General features: G+C 42.9%; 1 protein-coding gene across 1 annotated transcript in view; it reads left to right on the forward strand.

The window, feature by feature from the left end:
* The window catches only part of MYO5B (myosin VB), a 375,576-nt gene that overhangs the window by 274,532 nt on the left and 80,169 nt on the right, over positions 1 to 20,875 (forward strand). Inside the window, exons 18-21 of the mRNA XM_074995787.1 lie at positions 1,863 to 1,974; positions 4,401 to 4,612; positions 9,766 to 9,922; positions 11,787 to 12,026. Of these exons, the coding sequence (XP_074851888.1) occupies positions 1,863 to 1,974; positions 4,401 to 4,612; positions 9,766 to 9,922; positions 11,787 to 12,026 (721 nt within the window). The remainder of the gene's footprint in view (positions 1 to 1,862; positions 1,975 to 4,400; positions 4,613 to 9,765; positions 9,923 to 11,786; positions 12,027 to 20,875) is intronic.

The raw sequence follows: 20,875 nt of genomic DNA on the forward strand, positions 1-20,875 counted from the left end.
CTCAAAATTAGGTAGAAATCTGGCATTTTGGAGTTAATTCACTTATTTTCCTGGGTGTTCATTTGCATATGTTTGAAAGAATTTTGCCATCACTGGAAGTGCGTCACTAAAAACCCTGATTTGTATTCATGGGTCCATAACTCAGCTGTTTTCATTTGCAGGGAGCTGAAAATTTCAGAATCTAATACTCAGGCTCTAAATCTCAGAGTTTCAGGAGATGCCACTTCCTAGCAGTAGAACATAGTACACTAATTTTTCGAACTACAACACTGCCACATTTAGCAATTTCATTGTTTGTAGTGTGGGGGCTTTCAAACAGTCTGCTTTATCTACCCAGAGAAGCCAAGCATTTAATAACAGCCAATGAGAGCAGCCAAATACAAGCCTGTTCCTTACAGGCCTAACCTCTCAATATGAGATGATTAAGTGAAATATTCTAATTTATAACCCTCAGAGTTTGGAAACAAAAGCAAGAAAAGAAGTGCTTTCAGTGTGTTCTTTTCCATTTATTGTTCATTTTTTAATTTCTCCTCAAAACGTGCATATAACTCATGTTGGCATCTATGGAAGTTCCCCACACGTGGCCAGGACATAACTATTCTTGCTCTTGAGTGACTTCATTGGAATGCAGTAGTGTGGTGGCAAGGGGAATCGAACTGACATGTTCCACAATTGTTCCACTCCGAATCAAGATCTTGGCAAATGATCTTATGGAAGTGCACGCTAAAGAAGAGGTTGTACCACAAATTTGGACTGATGACTGTCAGAACAAATAAAGACAAATTTCATTGAGGCTCAACCTGGCCATCCAAACACAGGGCAGATGCCCATCAATTTGAATCCACTCCCCATCTAAGGACATGCAGAACCAGCAACAAATCATTTTCTGCAGAAAAATGTGAACAAGCTTCACATGTTAGTCCAATGGAGAAAGAGTCGCAGGTATAATTAGAAAAGGTTGTAAGTCCAATTTATATACAGCAAAATCCTTTGGCATTTCTGGTTGGTGGCTGTCTCAGCAATTGATCAGCATGAAATTCAGTGCAGCCTGATTTGTCTTATTTTACTCTCTCGGTCTCTCTCTCTGTCTCAGGGGTACTTCTTTGGCTGAACGGTTTCTGCATAAGTTCCTCTAATGCAGATACTGTAAGTTGTACTTCTGCAACCCTGGAAAGTCTGTGCTCCCTACTGAGGAGGAGGAGGAGGGGAAGTTCTTGTGGTTGTTCTGGTGTCATCAGCACGAAATTTGAGTGTCTGTGTCAAAAAATCAAATGAGAATCTTTCCCAAGTGCTTAAAATCATAGAGGAGCCTTAACATTTAAATCCAATTAGAGTTAGGCTGGCAATTGTATTCCAGCACCAAGTCAGGGCTGAGGCTGGCAGTTCAAATGAATGGTGCAGGAATGTGACCATTTGTTCTTTGGATACTTAGTTCCCAACTGGTGTAAATCCACGAGCACTGGGACAATTTACATAGGGGGGTTGCTGTGACCTATTGAACCAAACTGTAAATCCTGAATGTAATGGAAAGAGCTTGAATCCAGGAGGTGCTGCAGCATTCCCTGCACCTTGGTTCCTGCACCTATGTGTAAATTTTTCCAGATAACCCATCTTCCATTGTACATTTTAGATACATCTTATCCAGTACAAGCTGAAGGGGGAAAAAAGCAACTTCCTACCCAAACCAGATCCAGAAGAGGTTGGGTTCAGATTTGATTTTAAGCCCCACTTTCCCTCTCTCTCCTCCAAATGCAAAGAGGCTTGGATTCTAGGTTTGGTTTTAGTTAAGTTCTAATTCTAAATGTTAGCTAAATAATTCACACCCGGTGCCCTGTTTTATCTTATCTGTGCTTTGTTTTCAGGTGGTCCTACCATGACTTTTTCAATAGGTATCGAGTTCTTATGAAAAAGAGGGAAATCTCTAAAAATGACAAGAAGGTGATCTGTAAAACGCTTCTGGAAAACCTCATTAAGGTGAGCTGGGAGTGAAACTTTAGAAATGATCATTAATACACAGAAGCTCTTAACACTGGTAATATCTCAGCTCCCCTTCCCTTCCTCCCCATTTACCTGCCATGTTTGCAAATGATAATGAGCCCCAGGCTGTCAGGAACTTCTTCCAAAGTCAAGCTATTGCAGAAGGAATAATGAGACCAAATGAGATGTGGCATGAGAGCTATTGATTGCATTCAAACTGAAAAGGCCTTTTTGTGCAATTGAATTCTGAAGCTTATTTGTGGACAGAAGATGGTAGTGATTTACTATCCCCACAAAATCCATTCCTTTTTCTTCCTTTTCACTTGCAGCTATTGGAATAAAATCCTAGAGTCTTACCTTCACACACTGTGTACAGCATGAGTAATCCCAGTCAAGGTCACTGACTAAATGACCCATCTCCCACTGCAGCGAGACCCCAAAGCCAGTTATCAATCACCTCTTCGTGCAAGTGATGAAGAGACAATGCAACAAATGTGACATGTCTGCTGTATGGGAATTTCTTAGTGGTGGTGCATTGTGAGAAGCATCTAGGCACTGAGTTTTCTTTTCTACTGATTATGTTCTGTCCTCTTTTTCTTTTTCCTTAGCATTAACAAGCACTAGCTGAGGGAGGTTCTGTTTGTCATGACTCAGGATCCTTGGGGGCCATTTGAGCTAATTTTTAAACTTAGGGACACTTTTCTAATGATTTCTTTTGATGTGGGATCTGTGACATATCTGAGTCCTATTTTATTGCGAGGATCCCAAGTGTATGTCTACACAGCATAGGTATTTCAAAATAACAGCCATTATTTCAAAATAACTTTGTGAGTATTTATACCCCGCAACTGCTATTTCAAAATAATTTCAAAATAGCAGACAGCTTATTTTGAATTTGGTAAACCTCATTGTATGATGAATAGCGCCTATTTTGAAGTAGAAGTCCTGTGGCACCTTATAGACTAACGGATATTTTGGAGCATAAGCTTTCGTGGGCAAAGACCCGCTTCCTCAGATGCATGCAGTGGGTCTTTGCCCATGAAAGTTTATACTCCAAAATATCTGTTAGTCTATAAGGTGCCACAGGACTTTTTGTTGCTCTTGAAGATACAGACTAACATGGCTACTTCTCTGATATTCTGAAATAGGGCCTGTGTAGACAGGGCGTAGCAGCTATTTTGAAATAAGCTATTCCAGAAAAATTTATTCTGAAATAATTTTGGATTAGAACCCCTGGAAGTAGTTCTTTCAGGTGCTCTAATCTGAAATAGACTTTATTGTTTGTAAAAACTTTATTTTGGAATAAAGTTTGCTTATTCCGGGGCTTCCCTATAGTGTAGCCACATTCTTCTGGAATATTTTGGAACAACTCTGGAAAAGGTATTTTGAAATAACCTTGCCGTGTAGACATTACCCTTCAGTTTGGCTAGTTTTCTTGGAGCCCCAGTCCTGCGAAGACTCAACTTTATTCACTGGCATGTCCTTTTGAAGTCAATAGGTCTCCTTGTAGTGAGTGGAGTTAACAGGATCACAGATTTTATTTTATTCCCCCCCGCCCCCCAAAAAAAGAGATGATCTAAAAAGTTGCAAACTGGAGCTTTTCTATCCAGATTTTTGAACATGGGTTTGACTTAGCCTGTTTAAAAGGAGTGGTGTCACTTTTTGAGTATTGGCACAGCTCTGGGTTCAGATTGTGAGACTACCCTCATTTCCCAAACACAGTTTGGTAGTCTTTGGATCTGAAATTTTGGTTCTGGCTGATCTCTTACACTTTGTTAAAACGGAGGAGATCAGGCTTTTGTCTTTCACCGTGTCAGAGAGGATAATATGCCAAGAAAATATTTACATCCGGCTTCATGTTTATTGACTAGAATGAAACACAGAAACTGAAAAGAGAAGGGACCAAGGTCCAGCAGCGCCCCTCCCACTATACTCCATGGGGTTGTGATATATGAAAAATGACCCTGGGTCTGAAAAAACCCATCCGTGTTCCAGAGCAAGGTGACAAACCTTCACAGTCTCTCCTAGTGCCTCGTTTGGACAAATCCCAGTAAATTGCAAAACTCTCACTGACTTCAGTGGGATGGGGATTTGTTCTTTAACCCATATCAAATGTTAGTGCAAATATTGTGAAGGTTGGGGTTGCTGGGTTAAAAGAGTGAGCCTTGGCTTTGTATGCTGAAATTGTTATTGTGGGATAAAGTTTGTTTCATAGAATGCTAGGACTGGAAAGAAAACTCTTGGTCATTGAGTCCAGCTCCCTGCCCTTGTGGCAGGACCAGGTACTGTTTAAGCCTATTGAATGGATGTGGGAATTAAGCTGGTAAATTTTACTCACCCTTGTCATCCCTATATGCTGAGCAAAAGTATAAACTCCTTAGGAAAATGTTTCTCATTTTCATTTGCCTTATGCTTTTGAACAGGATCCTGACAAGTTCCAGTTTGGGCGAACCAAGATCTTTTTCCGTGCAGGCCAGGTGGCCTATCTAGAGAAACTGCGGGCAGATAAATTCAGAGCTGCCACTATCATGATACAGAAGACAGTGCGGGGCTGGCTACAGAAAGTGAAGTACAGAAGGATGAGAAATGCTGCAATAACAATCCAGAGATATACCCGAGGACACCTGGCTCGCAGGTAAGCATCATCTCTGGAGAATGACTAGGAACTGCAGAGTTGTGAATAGTTCCATTTCTCTTATTGGAACTGCTCCATCATCTGATACTCCTTCTGCTATGAAACCTGGGTGCACTCATAGACTCCAAGCTCAGAAAGGGACCATTATGATCATCTAGTCTGACGTTCTGTATAACACTGGTCATAGAAATTCCCCAGAATAGTTCCTAGAGCAGATCTTGATATCGCACATGATCTGCCTTATCTTTGGAAGCATCTGCACTTGTTGAGTTTACAGGTAGTGCACTGTGCCTCTGAAAATAAATAAAGCTCATTCTCTGTATCTATAGATCATGGACAATGTTATGTAGTTGTAAAGATAGGTGCACGCAAGTCAGACCTCCTTGGTTTTATCCCCAAGTCTACCTCTTATTTTTGCCTGAATTATTTTGGCCCTGTTCTCTCCCATAAGCTCTTTGGTGTTACAGCAGAGTTGGACTACACAATATATGTGTATGTAAAATAGTGAAGATTGCCTGATAGAGCTCATGGTAGAGAAGGTTCAAGGATTAGAAATGCGGTTGGAAACAATGATGGAATTCAGGCAGGAATCTGAAGGTATATGGCAGGAGAGGAGAAAGGAGGTGGTATGGACAACCCAAGATTTGCAGGCATCTGACAGACCAAAGGACCTGGAGGGGAGACTGACAGAAGAGAAGAGTGGATCCATGAATAAATGAGGCCACAGAAGACGATGGGTAATGGTGGTGAAACTGAGCTGAACTGACGGGCTTGCTTCACTGGGAAATGAGGAGAAGAATTGGAAGATGAGGTGGTGAGGAAGAAAGGAAGGGGGAAGCCATTCCCTTCAGAAAAGGGAGAGATGAGCATAGCCAGAAAACAAAACTAAGGAAGAAAGGGGATATGGTATACAGGGCACTGTGAAAGAAAACATAAAACTGAGTTGCACACACCAGGGAGAGACAGGCGCATGTGGATAGGGGCTAAACACAGAAGAATTAATAGGCCAGATCCAGAGAACAGAAGTGTGTGCTCTCTGTCAAGAGCAAGGGCAGGAGATTTGGACCGGAGACTGAGGAGGATCATGACGGGAGTGAGGAAAAATCCATTGATTTGCTGCATGTCAGGACAAGTGATTCTTCTGGATGCCCATTGGAATTGATTGGACTGTTTGGCTGGGTAGGATGCTTAGAGAAGTGGAAGTTTGGGTGATTTTCAGAGGAGTAATTCCAGTCCCTGGAGAAAAACGGTGAAGACATGACAAGAAACTTCCAGACACAACAAGGATAGTATTTCAAGCTGGCACACAGTATTGCAAGCATACTAGCGTGCTCTAGCGCCATCTTGTATTCACTGTTATTTATTTATGTAGTTCAACAGGTGTTGTTTATGGGCATCAACAGATGGCTCCAAGATTGGTGCATAGAGGAACACTGGGAAGATGGGCCAGTAGGAGGTATTTACAGAAAGAAGACTCTTATTGACTGATAGACTCCATTTGAGTATCTAGGGTATTACCCTTCTGAGCTTGAGCCTGGCATGATTGATAAGAAGGGCTTTAAACTAGGAGATGAGAGGAGAAGGTGGCGAGACGCTTGAAATCGCCACATCTCACTTCAACACTCAGGAGCAGGCAAATCGCTGAAGTGAAAATAGACTGAGGGGTAATGAAGCTAGAAAACCTGGTGAGGTCCAGGGGAAACAGCTGAATTGCTTGTGTGCAAATGTAAGGCATCTGGGCAGTGAAATGGAGGAACTGTAGCTACTGGTGCAGGAAATCAGACTGAGTATTATAGAGGTTACAGAAACATGCTGTAATTAATGGCCCTCATGACTGGAATACAGGCATTGAAGGGCATGTGCAGTGCCGGAGAGAAAGAGAGGAATAAAGCCTTGGAGTTTCTTCACCTATTTAAAAACTGTTTGAAATTTGTGCCTTAAGTAAGGAGAAGGCGCACCTAAGGAAAGGCCTCAGACTCAGCTGGATGAATTGCCATCTCGGAATGATTATTAGGAGTCAGCAAATTGTTCTTGTAAAATGCGGAGATCAGCCAAACAGGTCTGTAATTGCCAGGACCACCCCCTCACCCCCAGTTTTCCTAAATAAAGATAGTGTAAGCTCTTCTCCTGTCATATTGTCCTGACCATGAATACGTCTATTAAAAATCCTTGCTACAGCACTAGCAATCTCATGTGCCAGAGTGGGTTTTTGATCCTTTGTTTTGTCTGTCTCCAAATCCATGTAATATTTTTCTAAATGGAATTCAGTTTCTTAGCCTCATGGTTGCTGAGCAATAATCTGTTCTTTGGCCCTGATGTAATGTTTTCCATTCAGAGGTGCTGCAAAATCAGCTGCAACCCAATTAACCCCGTTTGTACCTGGGTGACACAAGATGCTGTCTGTTGATCTAACCTTTCTCTTCAGGCATCCTGTCTTTTAAACACAGCCCTTTTCTCCTGATCTACTGAGTGAATGTTGATTGTATCAATTAATTTGGATGGCTGAGGTTGAGAAATCTCTGTTCCTTCAAAGGTGATGCACTGATATTCTACAAATCATGCTATATTGCTGAGATGTGTTTAGGGAGGCTCAGAGGGGTAGCTGAGTTAGCCCGTATCTGAAAAAAAAAAAAGTCCTGTGGCAAGAAGAGAGTGTCAAGAGCAAAGAAGGTGAAACCAGCACGAAGAGCTCGAAGGAAGCGGAGAGTTGGGGGTGAGGTCTTGGAGACAATGGCTACGTCTACACGTGAAGCCTACATCGAAGTAGCCTATTTCGATGTGGTATTTCGATGAATAACGTCTACACGTCCTCCAGGGCTGGCAACGTCGATGTTCAACATCGACGTTGCGCAGCACCACATCGAAATACGCGCTGCGAGGGAACGTCTACACGCCACAGTAGCACACATCGAAATAAGGGTGCCAGGCACAGCTGCAGACAGGGTCACACGGCAGACTCAACAGCCAGCTGCTCCCTTAAAGGGCCCCTCCCAGACACACTTGCACTAAACACCACAAGATCCACAGAGCCGACAACGAGTTGCAGACCCTGTGCATGCAGCATGAATCCCCCGCTGCAGCAGCAGCAGCCAGAAGCCCTGGGCTAAGGGCTGCTGCACACGGTGACCATAGAGCCCCGCACGGGCTGGAGAGACAGCGTCTCTCAACCCCCCAGCTGATGGCTGCCATGGAGGACCCCACAATTTCGACGTTGCGGGACGCGGATCGTCTACACGTTCCCTACTTTGACGTTGAACGTCAAAGTAGGGCGCTATTCCGATCCCCTCATGAGGTTAGCGACTTTGACGTCTCGCCGCCTAACGGCGAAGTTAACTTCGAAATAGCGCCCGACGCGTGTAGCCACGACGGGCGCTATTTTGAAGTTAGTGCCGCTACTTCGAAGTAGCATGCACGTGTAGACACAGCTACTATGTCCCCAGCAGTCCCTATATAGGTAAACAGGGAAATAGGGTTGAACTGTTTTAAGCTTTTGTGGGTAAAAACATCTGATGAATTGGTTTTTATCCACAAAAGCTTACACCCAAATACATCTGTTAGCCTTTAAGGAACCACAAGCCTCTGTGTTGTTTTTGTATAGAGTTGTCCTGAGTGAATTCCCTTTCATTCATTAAAATGTAACAACCTTGTGGAACATGATGCTGGAAAGCTCTATAATGAGCAAAATCGGGAAGGGGTGTATTTTTCTAGAATAGTCACCAACATCTCACGCAGTAGCCCCAACAATGCTCCCTTATTATTACTGTAGCACCCACGCAGCCTAAGTAAGCACCATCATGCTACGTGTTGGACCAACAGATAGACACGGTCCCTGCCTGGGGACCTTACATTCTCGTTAAAATTGAAGAGGAATGAGTATGACAAATAGGAGGGAAGGGAAAGAAGAGGGCATGGGTAGCAGTAATTGACTGTCACCCAATTACATCAATTGACATTCTGGAACAGTTGAGGGTTACGTGGATTTTTTTTTTTTTTACTCCGTATCTACCTCCCATGCTCCCACTCCTTGTTGCATAAAATGGTTCAACCCTATCTCCCTGTTCACCTATATAGGGACTGCTGGGGACATATTGTCTCCAAGACCTCACCCCCAACTCTGTGCTTCCTTTGAGGTCTTTGTGCTAGGTTCACCTTGTTTGCTCTTGACTCTCTCTTCTTGGCTGTTAACAGGTTTCAGTTCTGTTCTGCGTCCATAACAAGGGAATACAAGGGCCCGTACAGAGAGACTTTTTAATTTAATTTTGAGGAAAAAATTTAACACAACTTGTAAAACCAGAGCAAATACTGGTGTGAAGCTTCACGCTGAGAAAAATGAATGCATCATGAAACAAGCTATCAAACTAAATTGTTTTTTGAGGATATTTTATTAAGAGATTTAACAAAAAATTGGTCATAAATTTTCCCCATATAGTTTCAGAATGGCAGCAGCACACAGGGATACTAACAACTTCCCAAATTATCCACTGTGTGTGAATTGCTTGGAGTACTGCTCCTGAATGTTGCCAAACCAGTGCACATTGCTTTAAATGTCAAATCAATTTGCTGCTGTTTTGCTCAATGTACTTGTAAAGAGTGAACACGCTGTACTAGTCTTGTTTTTGGTGGTAGGGGATTGGACTAACTAAATTTGATGATGAGGATTTAGAGTTTTGTGGATTTAAGACAGGGAAGAAAAGAAACCAAGAGTGAGATGGAAAAAGAAACTCTTTTACAAGAAGCCCTACAAGCAGTTCTGACCATGACATTTGCTGTCTGTGTCAAATAAATGTAGATACAGCAAACCTTTAATGCATGTATGTGCATCACCACTACCAGGAGAGATCTCATCAGCTGCTTTTCCTGAGTTTATTGCTGCTGTTCTCTGTCAAATAGTGTCAAACTCTTCATCAACCAATGGTTTTGTTATTGCAACTTAATACACTTGAACCTCTTTAATCTAGCAACCCTGGGTTTGCCAAATTAAAGACTTTGCTGGGCCAGAGAGGGCTCTGCAGGGTCTGGAAATCAGGGAAACAGTGGTAGCCTGCGTACCTGGTTCTGTGCTTCTGGGGGCCCACATGGCTCTTTGTAGCTATGGGTGAGATGGTGAAAATGAAGTGGCATTACCATTAAACACCTCTTTCTTGCACTTTTAGGTTGGCAGACCACCTCAGGAAAACTAGAGCTGCCATCATCTTCCAGAAGCAATACCGAATGTTGAGGATCTTTCACGCTTTCCAGAAGATCCGTAAATCTGCTATCACTGTTCAGGCCTTCACTCGGGGCATGTTTGTCAGGAAAATTTACCGCAAGGTACTACTGTTTCACAAGACATCACTGGGGAGATACGCCTTTAAATTTATCTACCAACAGTTCGGTCTAAGCATGTATTTATTCAGATGTTTTTTCCCAAACTGTGAGCTGTTGACTCTCTAGAATCCACAAATATTAACTGCAAATACTGGAGCACTAAAGCTGTGCGAACAGAAGTGATTGAGCAGCAGCCCCTCAAAGGACTAGCTTGATGAAGTTATTCAGGCAAACAGATGCGTACAGGCACAATGGAAATGCAGACGTGTCATCTGATGTTACACACCCAGTGAAAAATTTACCTGAGGAACAATGCACATGTCTGAGTCAGGCTACAAGCACATCCATCTGTTGAAGTCAATCTTAAAAGAAAGATATCTAGTCACTTTCAGATTTACTTCAATTGCCTATTTCATTAGTAGTGATCTCAATTAATTTGAATGTGGTAACACACTCCAAGGAAATTGGTGATGCTGGTGATCACTGGAAAGAACTGCTGGACTCAGGAGATGAATAAAAGCATCGGAATGCGGGGACTTGCACTGGCATAGTACTTGTTTTTTAGATCGGGAATATCTGTCTATGGGATGGTTATTCTGCCACTGTTCAAAATGCTATTATTTTAAACCATTAGCGTTCAGGAGATCTCAAACCTGAACAATCAAATATTAGACACTGGGTGGAAACCAAACCTCTGGATCTGGATGCTCTCAAACTTTAGAAAGGCTTGGCTATCGAACTTTCACTTTTGGCCTTCACTACATCCTGTGGCACTGAGTTGCACAGGTTAACTGTGCTTTGTGTGAAGAAGTACTTCCTTGTTTTGTTTTGAACTTGCTGCCTGTTAATTTCATTGGCTGACTGCTGGCTTTTTTGTGATGTGAAGGGGGAAATAACACTTCTTTATTCAGTTTCTCCCTACCCTTCATGATTGTATGGACCTTTATGATATTCCCCCCACCCCCGTTTTCTCTTTTTGAAGTGCAACAGCTCCAGTCTTTATCTTTCCTTCTGTGAAAACTGGTCCATACCCCAGTCATTCTCGTTGCCTCCTCTGTACGTTTTCTAGCATCTCACTTTTGAGATGGGGCAGCCAGCAGTGCAGCATTATTCAAGGCATGCATGTGCAGAACTTACATGGACTTAAAATAGCATCATGATCTTTTTCTCAATTGCTTTCCTAATAGTTTCTAGCATTATTAGCTTTGGTTTTGCACCTATTCTGTGGCTAAATAAAGCACTTCAGTCACTAGGACTATCACTCCATTTTCCTTCATGACCATCCACAGCTTGATCCAAAACTCACTGAATGAGGGGAAAGGTTCTTAGTTACTTCACTGGGCTTTGGATCAAGTCCCAGATTCACAAAAGGAAGATTTTGGTAAGAAAAGATGGTCCGGTGAGTAGGGCACTAGGCATGGGACTTGGAGACTCAGATTCAGTTCTTTGTTCTGCTATGGACTCCTGTGAGACTTCGGGGAAGTTGCTTAGCTTCTCAGTTCCTTACCTGTAAAATAGTGGTAACAGACTCTCCTTACCTCACAAGGGTGTTGTCAGGGTAAATGCATTAATATGTGTGAGGTGCCCACATAGTATAATGATAGGAGACATACAAATCTGATACGTATAAAAAGAGGGAAAGTCCCTTCTAAAATCATAGCAATTAGACCATCATTTCTCTATTCCTGCTTCTGTTTTACTAGAAAAATGTAAATTGGGGAAGGGGCTTTTTTTCATATCCTGTGAGGGGAACGAGCAGAGTAGTGGGTTTGCTTCGGCCGTTGTTACTAAACGATAGTAGCTTTGTTCTATGCTTCAGTGCATCGTTCTTCCTCGTGATTGTCTCTTGTTTCTACATGTTTTCTAGATCCTTTTGGAGCACAAAGCTACCATCATCCAAAAAAATACCCGGGCTTGGCTGGCTCGTAAGCAATTCCTCCGCTTCAGATGTGCGGTTGTGGTCATCCAGTGCTACTTCAGGCGCATGAAGGCCAGGCAGGAGCTGAAGAAACTGAAGATTGAGGCACGATCTGCGGAGCACTTGAAGAAACTCAATATCGGCATGGAGAACAAGGTGGTGCAGTTGCAGAGGAAGATAGATGATCAGGTGAGTTACAGTGCACATTGTAGCAACTTGGTTCTGTTTCTGTCTTGTGTATATGTGATGCAGGAGAAAAATTGGGAAGTGGATAAATGAATGTCTGACTAGACTTTATGTAACAAATATTTAGGTCATGTTCATGGTGCTGTAGATTCAGCACACCCAAGAATTGCAACTACTGCAGAACTCTTTATTCAATTCTTTATTCAGAATTCTTTATTCAATGCGATTTCCCATAAGTAGGGTGTTATGTTTGGCATTGGCTACCAATTGTTATATAGGTGCGGTTAAGGTGTTGGTTTTTGAAATATTGTGCTCTCTTGGGTATGAGCTCTGCCTACTGTAGAGTCCGCCGTGCTCTCTGAATGATGCGCTGGTGACTGCCAGCACTTAAGTTAGCAGCTTCCAGAGGCTGCTGCCAGGGCAATTTCAATGAATGATTTTCACTTCTGGAGGATCAGAACACAGTATTGGCCAAGCTGTTCAGAACAGATATCTAGCCCCAGTATCCTTCCTGTCTTCTGCCAGTGACCAATGCCAGAAGCATCAGAGGGAATGAACGGAACAAGCAGTCACTGAGTGATCTGTCCCGTGATATTCCCTCACTGTTTTTGGTAATCAGAGGCAAGGGACATAGGGTTATGTCCACAACCATCTTGTCTAATAGCCATCGATGGACATAGCCTTCACAAGCTCACTTCCTTCCCTTTGTCTGCGAAAGCCAGGACATGCATGTTTTTCATTCCCCCATCCCTTTAAACTGTAGAGAAGATACTGAGATACAACACAACAGCTACAAGGTTTTGAATTGAATGGCTGAGGAAGTGTTTTGTTGGTGTTGTGCCAACTAACCTTGTTTAATTATAATATCAATATTTTACATGGGCTAAGAGATTTAGTGATTATAGTTTTAAAAAAATCTAAATACAGTGGAAGACTTGGTAAATGAGCAAGAACCAGGGGCAATAATGTGCCTGCTTAAGTTGTGGACATTTCCTGCATGCTGATGATTAATGTGAAGCAGATTTTGCTGATCAACAAAAAACACAAGCACAGTTTCGCTGCCTTCATTTGCCAAGACTAACCTAGATGTCACCATGTGTCGCAGCTTTGCTAGCTGACAAAATTTTAAGATGATGAAATCACGCTCCGGAACTGAGTTTGACCAGATGTCACATAGTAGCTAATATTGCTCCTTCGAGGATTCCGTGGGTGCACTGCTTCAGGTGAATATGCATTCCTTCGCCTTTGGAGAATTGCAGCAGCAGTGCTTATCTCGGTTGTGAATGTACTCTCCCCATTTTGTGCCATTGTTGGTGACGATCTGTCATATATGACTAGACCCTCCTTGGTTTTTTCTCAGTCATCCTCAGCCTCAGACCAAACTCCCGGCAGTGTTTAGAATCAGATAGAGTAGGCTCGGAGGTCAGAGGCAGACAGAAGCCTACCACAGGACCAATGAAGCTGCCTAAAGGCGCGCTCTCCACAGACTATAGCTCCACCTTCCACTCCCATATCACAGGCTGCTCACATATCTGTGCCAATGCCTGCAAGCAAAACAACATTGTGGATCCTGAATGAACCATTTACTCTACCACAGAGACTTACTGGTCTCAGCAATGCCAGAATCACCACTCTTAGGTGACTCCATGACTCCATGGAGTCATGACTCCAAAATGGAAAATTCCATGTCACTCCATATCTTTGAACCTCTGTTTTCCAGCAAGGAGAAAGACAATGAGAACAAGGGTACTTTTTCATTGCACATGCCTCTCCTATCCAAACTTATTCAGCATTAAGCACACCTGTACCTAAATCTTACTACAGGGCTTTGTGCCACTCTTTATGCAGGATCCTTGGGGAGCATACCGGAGGCCATATCACTAGCCCCAGAGCTTCTTCTGGAAGAAAACTAACTCTCCTAACTACCTTCAGTTGCTACAACATCAGAACTTCTGGGGAGAACCTTTGAAGAACAGGAGAAAGCCCTGTATGATGAGCAAACACCATCACCTTACATTTCATTCCCTTCTCTAGACGAGGCTATAATACCTCTCCCACCCACAGCTGCTGGCAATTTCAAACATTTCCAGGAGCTCTTCAGAAGGAATCACTGATTCCAAACAGATGCCTCTAGTGGAGGTTCCACAATGTCCAACACAAATTACTTGACATTTTCTTCATTGAAAATAGTGCTTTTGATAAACAAAGCACACATGGAGCTGCCAGCAGCCCCTGGCAACAATACCTCTTGAGTGCAAGAGAGCAGTTAAAAAGTATTATGTCCCCTCAAAAGGGGCAGAGTTTTGATTTTCACACACTGCACCAAGCTCTTTAGTTTTTGATGCTGTCAATCCATGAGGTAGACAACAATCCAGATCCATCCCCTACGACCAAGAGTGGAAATGAATAGATGTTTTTGACCTTAAGGCCTACTCACCAGCCCCTTTTCAATTTCAGATGATCAGTTATGCCATACTGATGGCAAAATAAGACCATGCAAATTATTCCAAACTCAGACTTTATTGATTACACCCACACTCCTCTCCTCTACTGAGGAGTTCAGTCTACAGACTCTGCTGTAGAGAGAGAACTGAGGGGAGGAGCAAGGGGGAGCTGGTCATGTGCTAGATAGGCACTGACCGTGCAAGACAGGGAGTGCATGTGTGACTGAAATGAGCAGTTTCAAAGAATCTCATTAACTACACAGGGTAAGTAATCCTCTCTTCTGAAAAACACAGCAGGTTGATTTGAGGTGAAAAGAAAAAACTGAAAATTTCAACCCATGTGCTTGCATTACAGCAAACATTAAAACACATACATCAGACATGCATTTGAAAAGCTTTTTTCTTAAGCTTCCTGCTTTAACAAATATCTGGAATGCAGAGTAACTACTACATGTTTTGAGAGTCAGTTAATTTGGCAATCAACTGGAAGGTGATGAATAAATTGGATAAATACCCACTTTGTAGAGCCTTCTGAACAGCTTTGTTTGTTTCAAGCTTTGCTTGAAAAGCTTGTTTTAAATCTGACCAGCCATCTTTGGAATACGATTACGTTGCGTTTTGAAATGGTATGTGTTAGCTGATGTGCCTCATGGAGAGACTGTTTTAGTATGGTGGCTTTTTGAAATGAAGTCCATTAATCAAGTGGTGTTTGTCATAAGAAGGCTACAGAATAGCTTCTTGGTTATATGTCCTCTAAGAAGAAGAATTCAGTGTTAGGGATTTTACCTATTCAGTATAGAGGATCTAAATGAGCTTTCCTAATTGGATGTGTTTTGCATTGTCCAACTAATTTCAAAAGATAACTTGAACATTTCAGAGGCAAGTGCTGCAGGTCATCCAAAGGCTTAATTGTGTAATGGCAAAATTCCCACTAATTTGGGGTCCCCCATTGTTTATCCGCAAAGAGAGAGTCTTGTTAATTCTGCTTCTCTACTATTCGCTTTTTAGATAAGTTCTATTTCTAGTTACCGCATATCCACATAATAAAAGGTACTTGGGTTTGTGGACCTAGTCATTAGAAAGTATCTTTTGTCATTCTGTTGGAGGCATATCCAGAAATGTTCTGTATCACTGTATCACATGCAGTTTCTTTTCCAGTCGTAAAGCTTATCTGCTTCTGTACTGTTGGCTGCCCGCAGTATTGAAGTGAATAGGAAATTTGTATGTACGATCTCAAATACATTAGTCCAGACAGACAAGCCCTCTTATAACAAATACATTGAGTCAATGTCGTCATTTTCAGCTTCAAATGACAGGCACCCACTTATGGCAGTGGTGGAACAAGCCTCTGATCCCAATTTTCAGTCTTTGGCAGCTCAATTAGAATGCCAAATGTGGGCCACTTTCATCCACATCTAGGTACCTAAAATTGATATTTTGAGTGCCAAGTTGCCAAATGCAGAATAAGTTGCCTTATCTTAGCCACACAAGTTTGATTACCAACCCCACACCTTACGGAGCAGCACACAGTTCAAAACTAGACTCTAACCTGTGCCAAAGCTAGCCTACAGGAAGCCCCTTTACAGCTGTTCATAGTTGCATTGTCCCTGCAGAGTGCATAAAGAATACTTTTGTGAAGGTTACATCACGTTAGGAGGACAGAAAAAATTGTCAGTTTGTTTTAAACCATAAAAGCAGGGGCCTGTCCTCATTTAAACTCACTCACACTGAATTAAAAAAAAACTTGTAACTCGCTGAGACAACTCCCCAGTCTGGGATTTGGTGTATTATAGAAGAAAGCTCCTGCCAGACCAAGCTTTCTGCTGTTCCTCAACCATATGGCATTGTTTGCTGCAAGGAAAATTTGTTCAGATAAAAATGAAGGAGATAAGATCTCCAGATAACATTACCTTTTCTGATCACAAATGGAGTTGCCATTCAGCAGAGAAGCAGGGCTTGGGACGCTTACAGCTAGGTAGAAATAGCATTACGTCAGAGCTGGGCCATCATTTTCATACAGCTGTTTTATTTGAAAAGTGCAGTTTTGGTTGCCCCTCCAACTATTTTCCAATTCTTTGAATGGTTTTAGTTCATTTTGCGTGTACGGCCATGTGCGTGGGCTTGAGTCACAAGGGGACTTTGCACCTTTTACAAAATGGGGAGGAGGTGGAGGTGATGGTGTTGCACAGGTCCACCAACAACAGTTCTGGGCTCCAGGGCAGAAAGCAGTGGGTTCCTGCCCCCGCTGGGACCACAGCGCCACCCCGTGCCCAGAGAAGGCCCAAGCACTTTCCTGCCCTGCCAGAAGAGTCATGGGGCCAGTGCACCTTTTTTTCCCACCAGTTTGGGTGAGTCCAAGGACAGCCATGCTGCATCTCTCCTTCCTTCCCCACATCCAGCCTGCCTGCTCTGGGGAAAGCCACAGAAATGTCTGTTGATTCAGATACTTTTGATATTCCCCATGCAGGTTCCAGGGCCCCCTGCAGTGGCCCCAGAACCAGCATAGGAAATAACAAAAACCTCTTTAAATCAAGACATTTAAAGCGGCCACAGGCCTTTTTAACTTGCTGGACCCTCGGGTAATTGCCCACTTCGCCTCACTCGTGGCAGGCTGGTACCGCAAGTGTATTTTTAAACTTTCAACTCAGTAGTTAGAGTGCTCTCCTGGGCAGTGGGAGACCTGGGTTCATTTCTTTGCCTCTTGTGATATAGAGCACAAATTTGAACTTGTCTCCTACTTCCCCCCCACTACCCCCCAAGAGCACCCAATCCACTGAGCATTGTGATGTTCTGGGGCCTGTTAAAGCTGCTTAATATAAGTAATTAAATATTTAGTAGATTAGGGGCTGGAACTGGAGTCTTCTACCTGGTTAGGAGTGTTCACTAACCACTAGGCTATAGTCATTCTCTTTCTCATCAGTGGCTATTTAAATATGTCATACAAAGTGGAACAGCTTCATCAGGAGAGATGAGGAATAACCCAGTCCAGAAAAGCCTAGAGTTTAGGGCATCTGCTTGGGCAGTGGGAGACCCATGTCAAGCAGAGGAGGGAATTTAACTGGAGATTCCCCCATGCTAGGTTAATTCCCCTCACCACTGAGCAAGAAGTTCCAAAGCTTGACTTCTCTGTCATACTTTAGGGAATAGTGCTAAAGTTCTCTGGCTAGTCTCGCGTTTCAAGAGGAAGTGTTCTCTTTGACCCAAAATGCACTTTGTTTATTTGCTGAAAAGCTCTGAAACATTATTCATTCAGCACTCCTCCAGATCTCCTGTGGAAGTTTTTCTTTAGTTAGCTTTTGTACCTTCTGGGCCTTTGAGAGGAAAGAATGAATATTCTCTAATCCTTACTGCTCTCTCCCCAGCAAATCAGCTCTCCATTCAGGAAAGTCACATTTTGCTGGGATCACGATTTATTACTGTTTTAGGGTATGTGCGCAAATGAACCACTCAACGTGCCTTTTATCTGAATTTTAATTTAGTGACTACGTAGTTGTACCGACTCTTCTCCATTTTGATGGTGGCCTGCTACAACATGCTTTACCCTCGAGTAACTCATTTCATCACAGCAGGCCTATTATGTTAGCATCGTATACTTCCATGGTGTAAGCTGCCTGGGACTGCCCCCTGTGAAACGGTTAACAAAGAAGTGTACTGTGAAGCTGAGTGGCTTTGCATGCATTCATGGACTTCACTGACTTTGTGTGGTATGGTTAAGTATTGGTGGGATACTTCTGTGCTTCAAACAACTACACAATGTGAATGTTATTTTGTGTCTGTGACCAAAAAGGGCTCCAGTTTTTGTTTTTTGAAACCGTGTCTGTCACCTGATAGATCTGTGATGGGTTCCTCCTGTGGCATGCCACCTGATGTGCAGAGATACCACCGATCCCACCTATTGTGGCAGCCTGGGCACCCTTTCTGCTGTCTGGCTGAGCCAGGCTATTAAACCTACTCCAGAACACACACAGGCAGGGCCATACCCAGCTGCAGAATGACAGACATCCAGATCAGCACTGGGAAGACTCAACGGAAGGTACATGTCCCAGCACCCAGGCGTCTACCTCTATTGGAGTGTAGACTCAGGCCTATATTATGCAAACCTCTACCTCCCTCAGCGTGGAGAAGGTATGCACAGCCTCTTACCCACCCACTCCCATTAAGAATTGTACAAATGAGGTTATCATAGAAAGATAAGTAAGTGTGTTTAGCTAAAAAAATTTGGTGGATTTTAGTAGCAAACAGAGCTAGTTACTGAGCAGATAAAACAAAGCAGGTAAACTAACTTGATTCACTAAAGTAATTGGTTACAAATAGCACTTCCTCACCCAGATCAGGAGTCAGCAAACTTTCCAAGACCCAGTGCTGAAATTTGACCTTTTGACCTCTACTTACGGTCTGAGTGCCAGTGATACTTTTTAAAGTCCCTAACAGTCCTACCTACTACTGCTTCATTAATAAATAAATAAAGGTGCAGAACTTTACCATTTGGGTGGTGGTTGGCAGCATTAGCTGGTCTTGTGTTAATCCACAGGCTTCACATCTTTCAGCAAGCCCCCTTGCTGCACGGGGCAGAAGGGGCAGAGCTGAGTCCCCAGTTTGCTTGCCAATGAAAATTGGCTCACCTACCACTCTTGGCACCCCTGCTGGGAGTTGCTGACCCGTGCTTTAGATATTGTTGCAGGCAGATTACAGAAAGTATTAAAAGGCCACTGCGCTGACCTGCATCGTAAAACTCCTGGTATTACTCACAAGTTGGACACCATTTCATCTTAGGCCCAGCTCTTTCACGCATACCCAGTTCAGTCCTTGCTTACAGGTGTTCTTCACTGTTTTGTCTCTGCGGCTGGGAAGGCAGAAGGGAACCTTGACGATGTTACTTCTTGCCTTGTACAGCACTTTTGTAAGGTGGGACCCTTTTATTTTCCAGTGGAAAAGTGCTGGCATCCCAAAAAGGAAGGAGAGGTGTCCAGGACCAGACCCCTCTCTCTACAGGTCTCAGGTTGAGCTGAGCATCCACAGAAAGACTGAGGCCTTGTCCACTCTTACTGGCACTGTCAGTCTACTTAAGCTACACAAATAACATAGCTGAAGTTGACATACCTACCACAGCATCTTGTGTGAGGTAAGGCGGATGGGGGCTGCTCTCTTGTTGACACTGGCTACTTTCCTCATCTTGATGGAATACTGGTGTCAGTGAGAGTGAGCTCAGCAATCGATTTATCATGTCTACAGTAGATATGACAAATCAATGACTGCAGTGAATACCATACCTAAGGTCTTTCACAGTCTGGGTTAATGGGCCATCAGGCCTGTCTGGCTTTTTTCGTTGGTGTACCCGAAGGGGCTAGTGTGGATGGAACCCCAAGCAGAACATTTAAAATAGATGTACATGGTAAATGTTATTAACTTCAGATGCAGAAATGATACTAGCACAAAAATTGAATAATCTCATTCAGTAAATCATAACCTTTCATTCCAATGATACCATATGTGAGCCATCTTGCATAAAGTATATCTGCTATCTCATATCCATGTCATAAGCATATTTTCATAAAGAATTTGAAGTGTAATGTTACAAACTCATATTGTACATCTTGAGATGCCTTCTTTCTCTCAACACCTCTTCCAGCAAAACCTGGGAAGACCAAGTAAAACTCAGTCAGAGAAAAACTATTTAAAACCTTTCAGGTTTTGTTAGTACAGCAGAAGAAGCAAAGAATGGGCATAAACCCAGTTCTTAAAAAGTCCTTTGCAGGTCACTTTTAATAAGAGAGCAAAGAAGATCTTTAAATAACCTTGTTTATCATAAGCAACTGTGTGACTGTGGGAGGCAGTTTGGTAATACTTGTAATGATATTTGATAGACTTTTTGCCTAAGAGGACTTGCTGCTGTGATTTGTGAATTTTCAAGAGAAGAAAGAGAAAGTACTCTTGTATGGTTGACTGTAAGAATAATCAAGGGAACTGTGTGATATGAGATTCCCATTCATCATCTCACACACTTTAGATCATGGGTGTCCAACCTTTTGGCTTGCCTGGGCCTCACTGAGTGAAGAGGAATTGTCTTGGGCCACATGTAAAATATATAATATAGTTAATGTATATAAATCACATAATAATGTTAAAAGTTTACGATCTTGTGGGGCCGCATTACTAGCTGTCCAGGGCCGTGGGTTGGACACGCCTGCTCTAGAGGAAGTTGCTTAAGTGAACTGTTGTTGACTGAGTAACACAAAAATCTGAGTGAGTGAAAGGTCTTACTGAACCACTGTGTCCCATAGACGAGGCACAGAGCTTTGTGCTCAAGCCTGCAATTACTTTACAGTTCATTGTCACAGTAGGATCCTGAAGGCATAACTAGTGTTAAGAAAAAAGGTGAATTGCAGCCTAAAATGTTGCAGTCCAGTT

The sequence above is a fragment of the Carettochelys insculpta genome, chromosome 5 (assembly GCF_033958435.1).
Source record: "Carettochelys insculpta isolate YL-2023 chromosome 5, ASM3395843v1, whole genome shotgun sequence".
Taxonomy (NCBI): Eukaryota; Metazoa; Chordata; order Testudines; family Carettochelyidae; genus Carettochelys; species Carettochelys insculpta.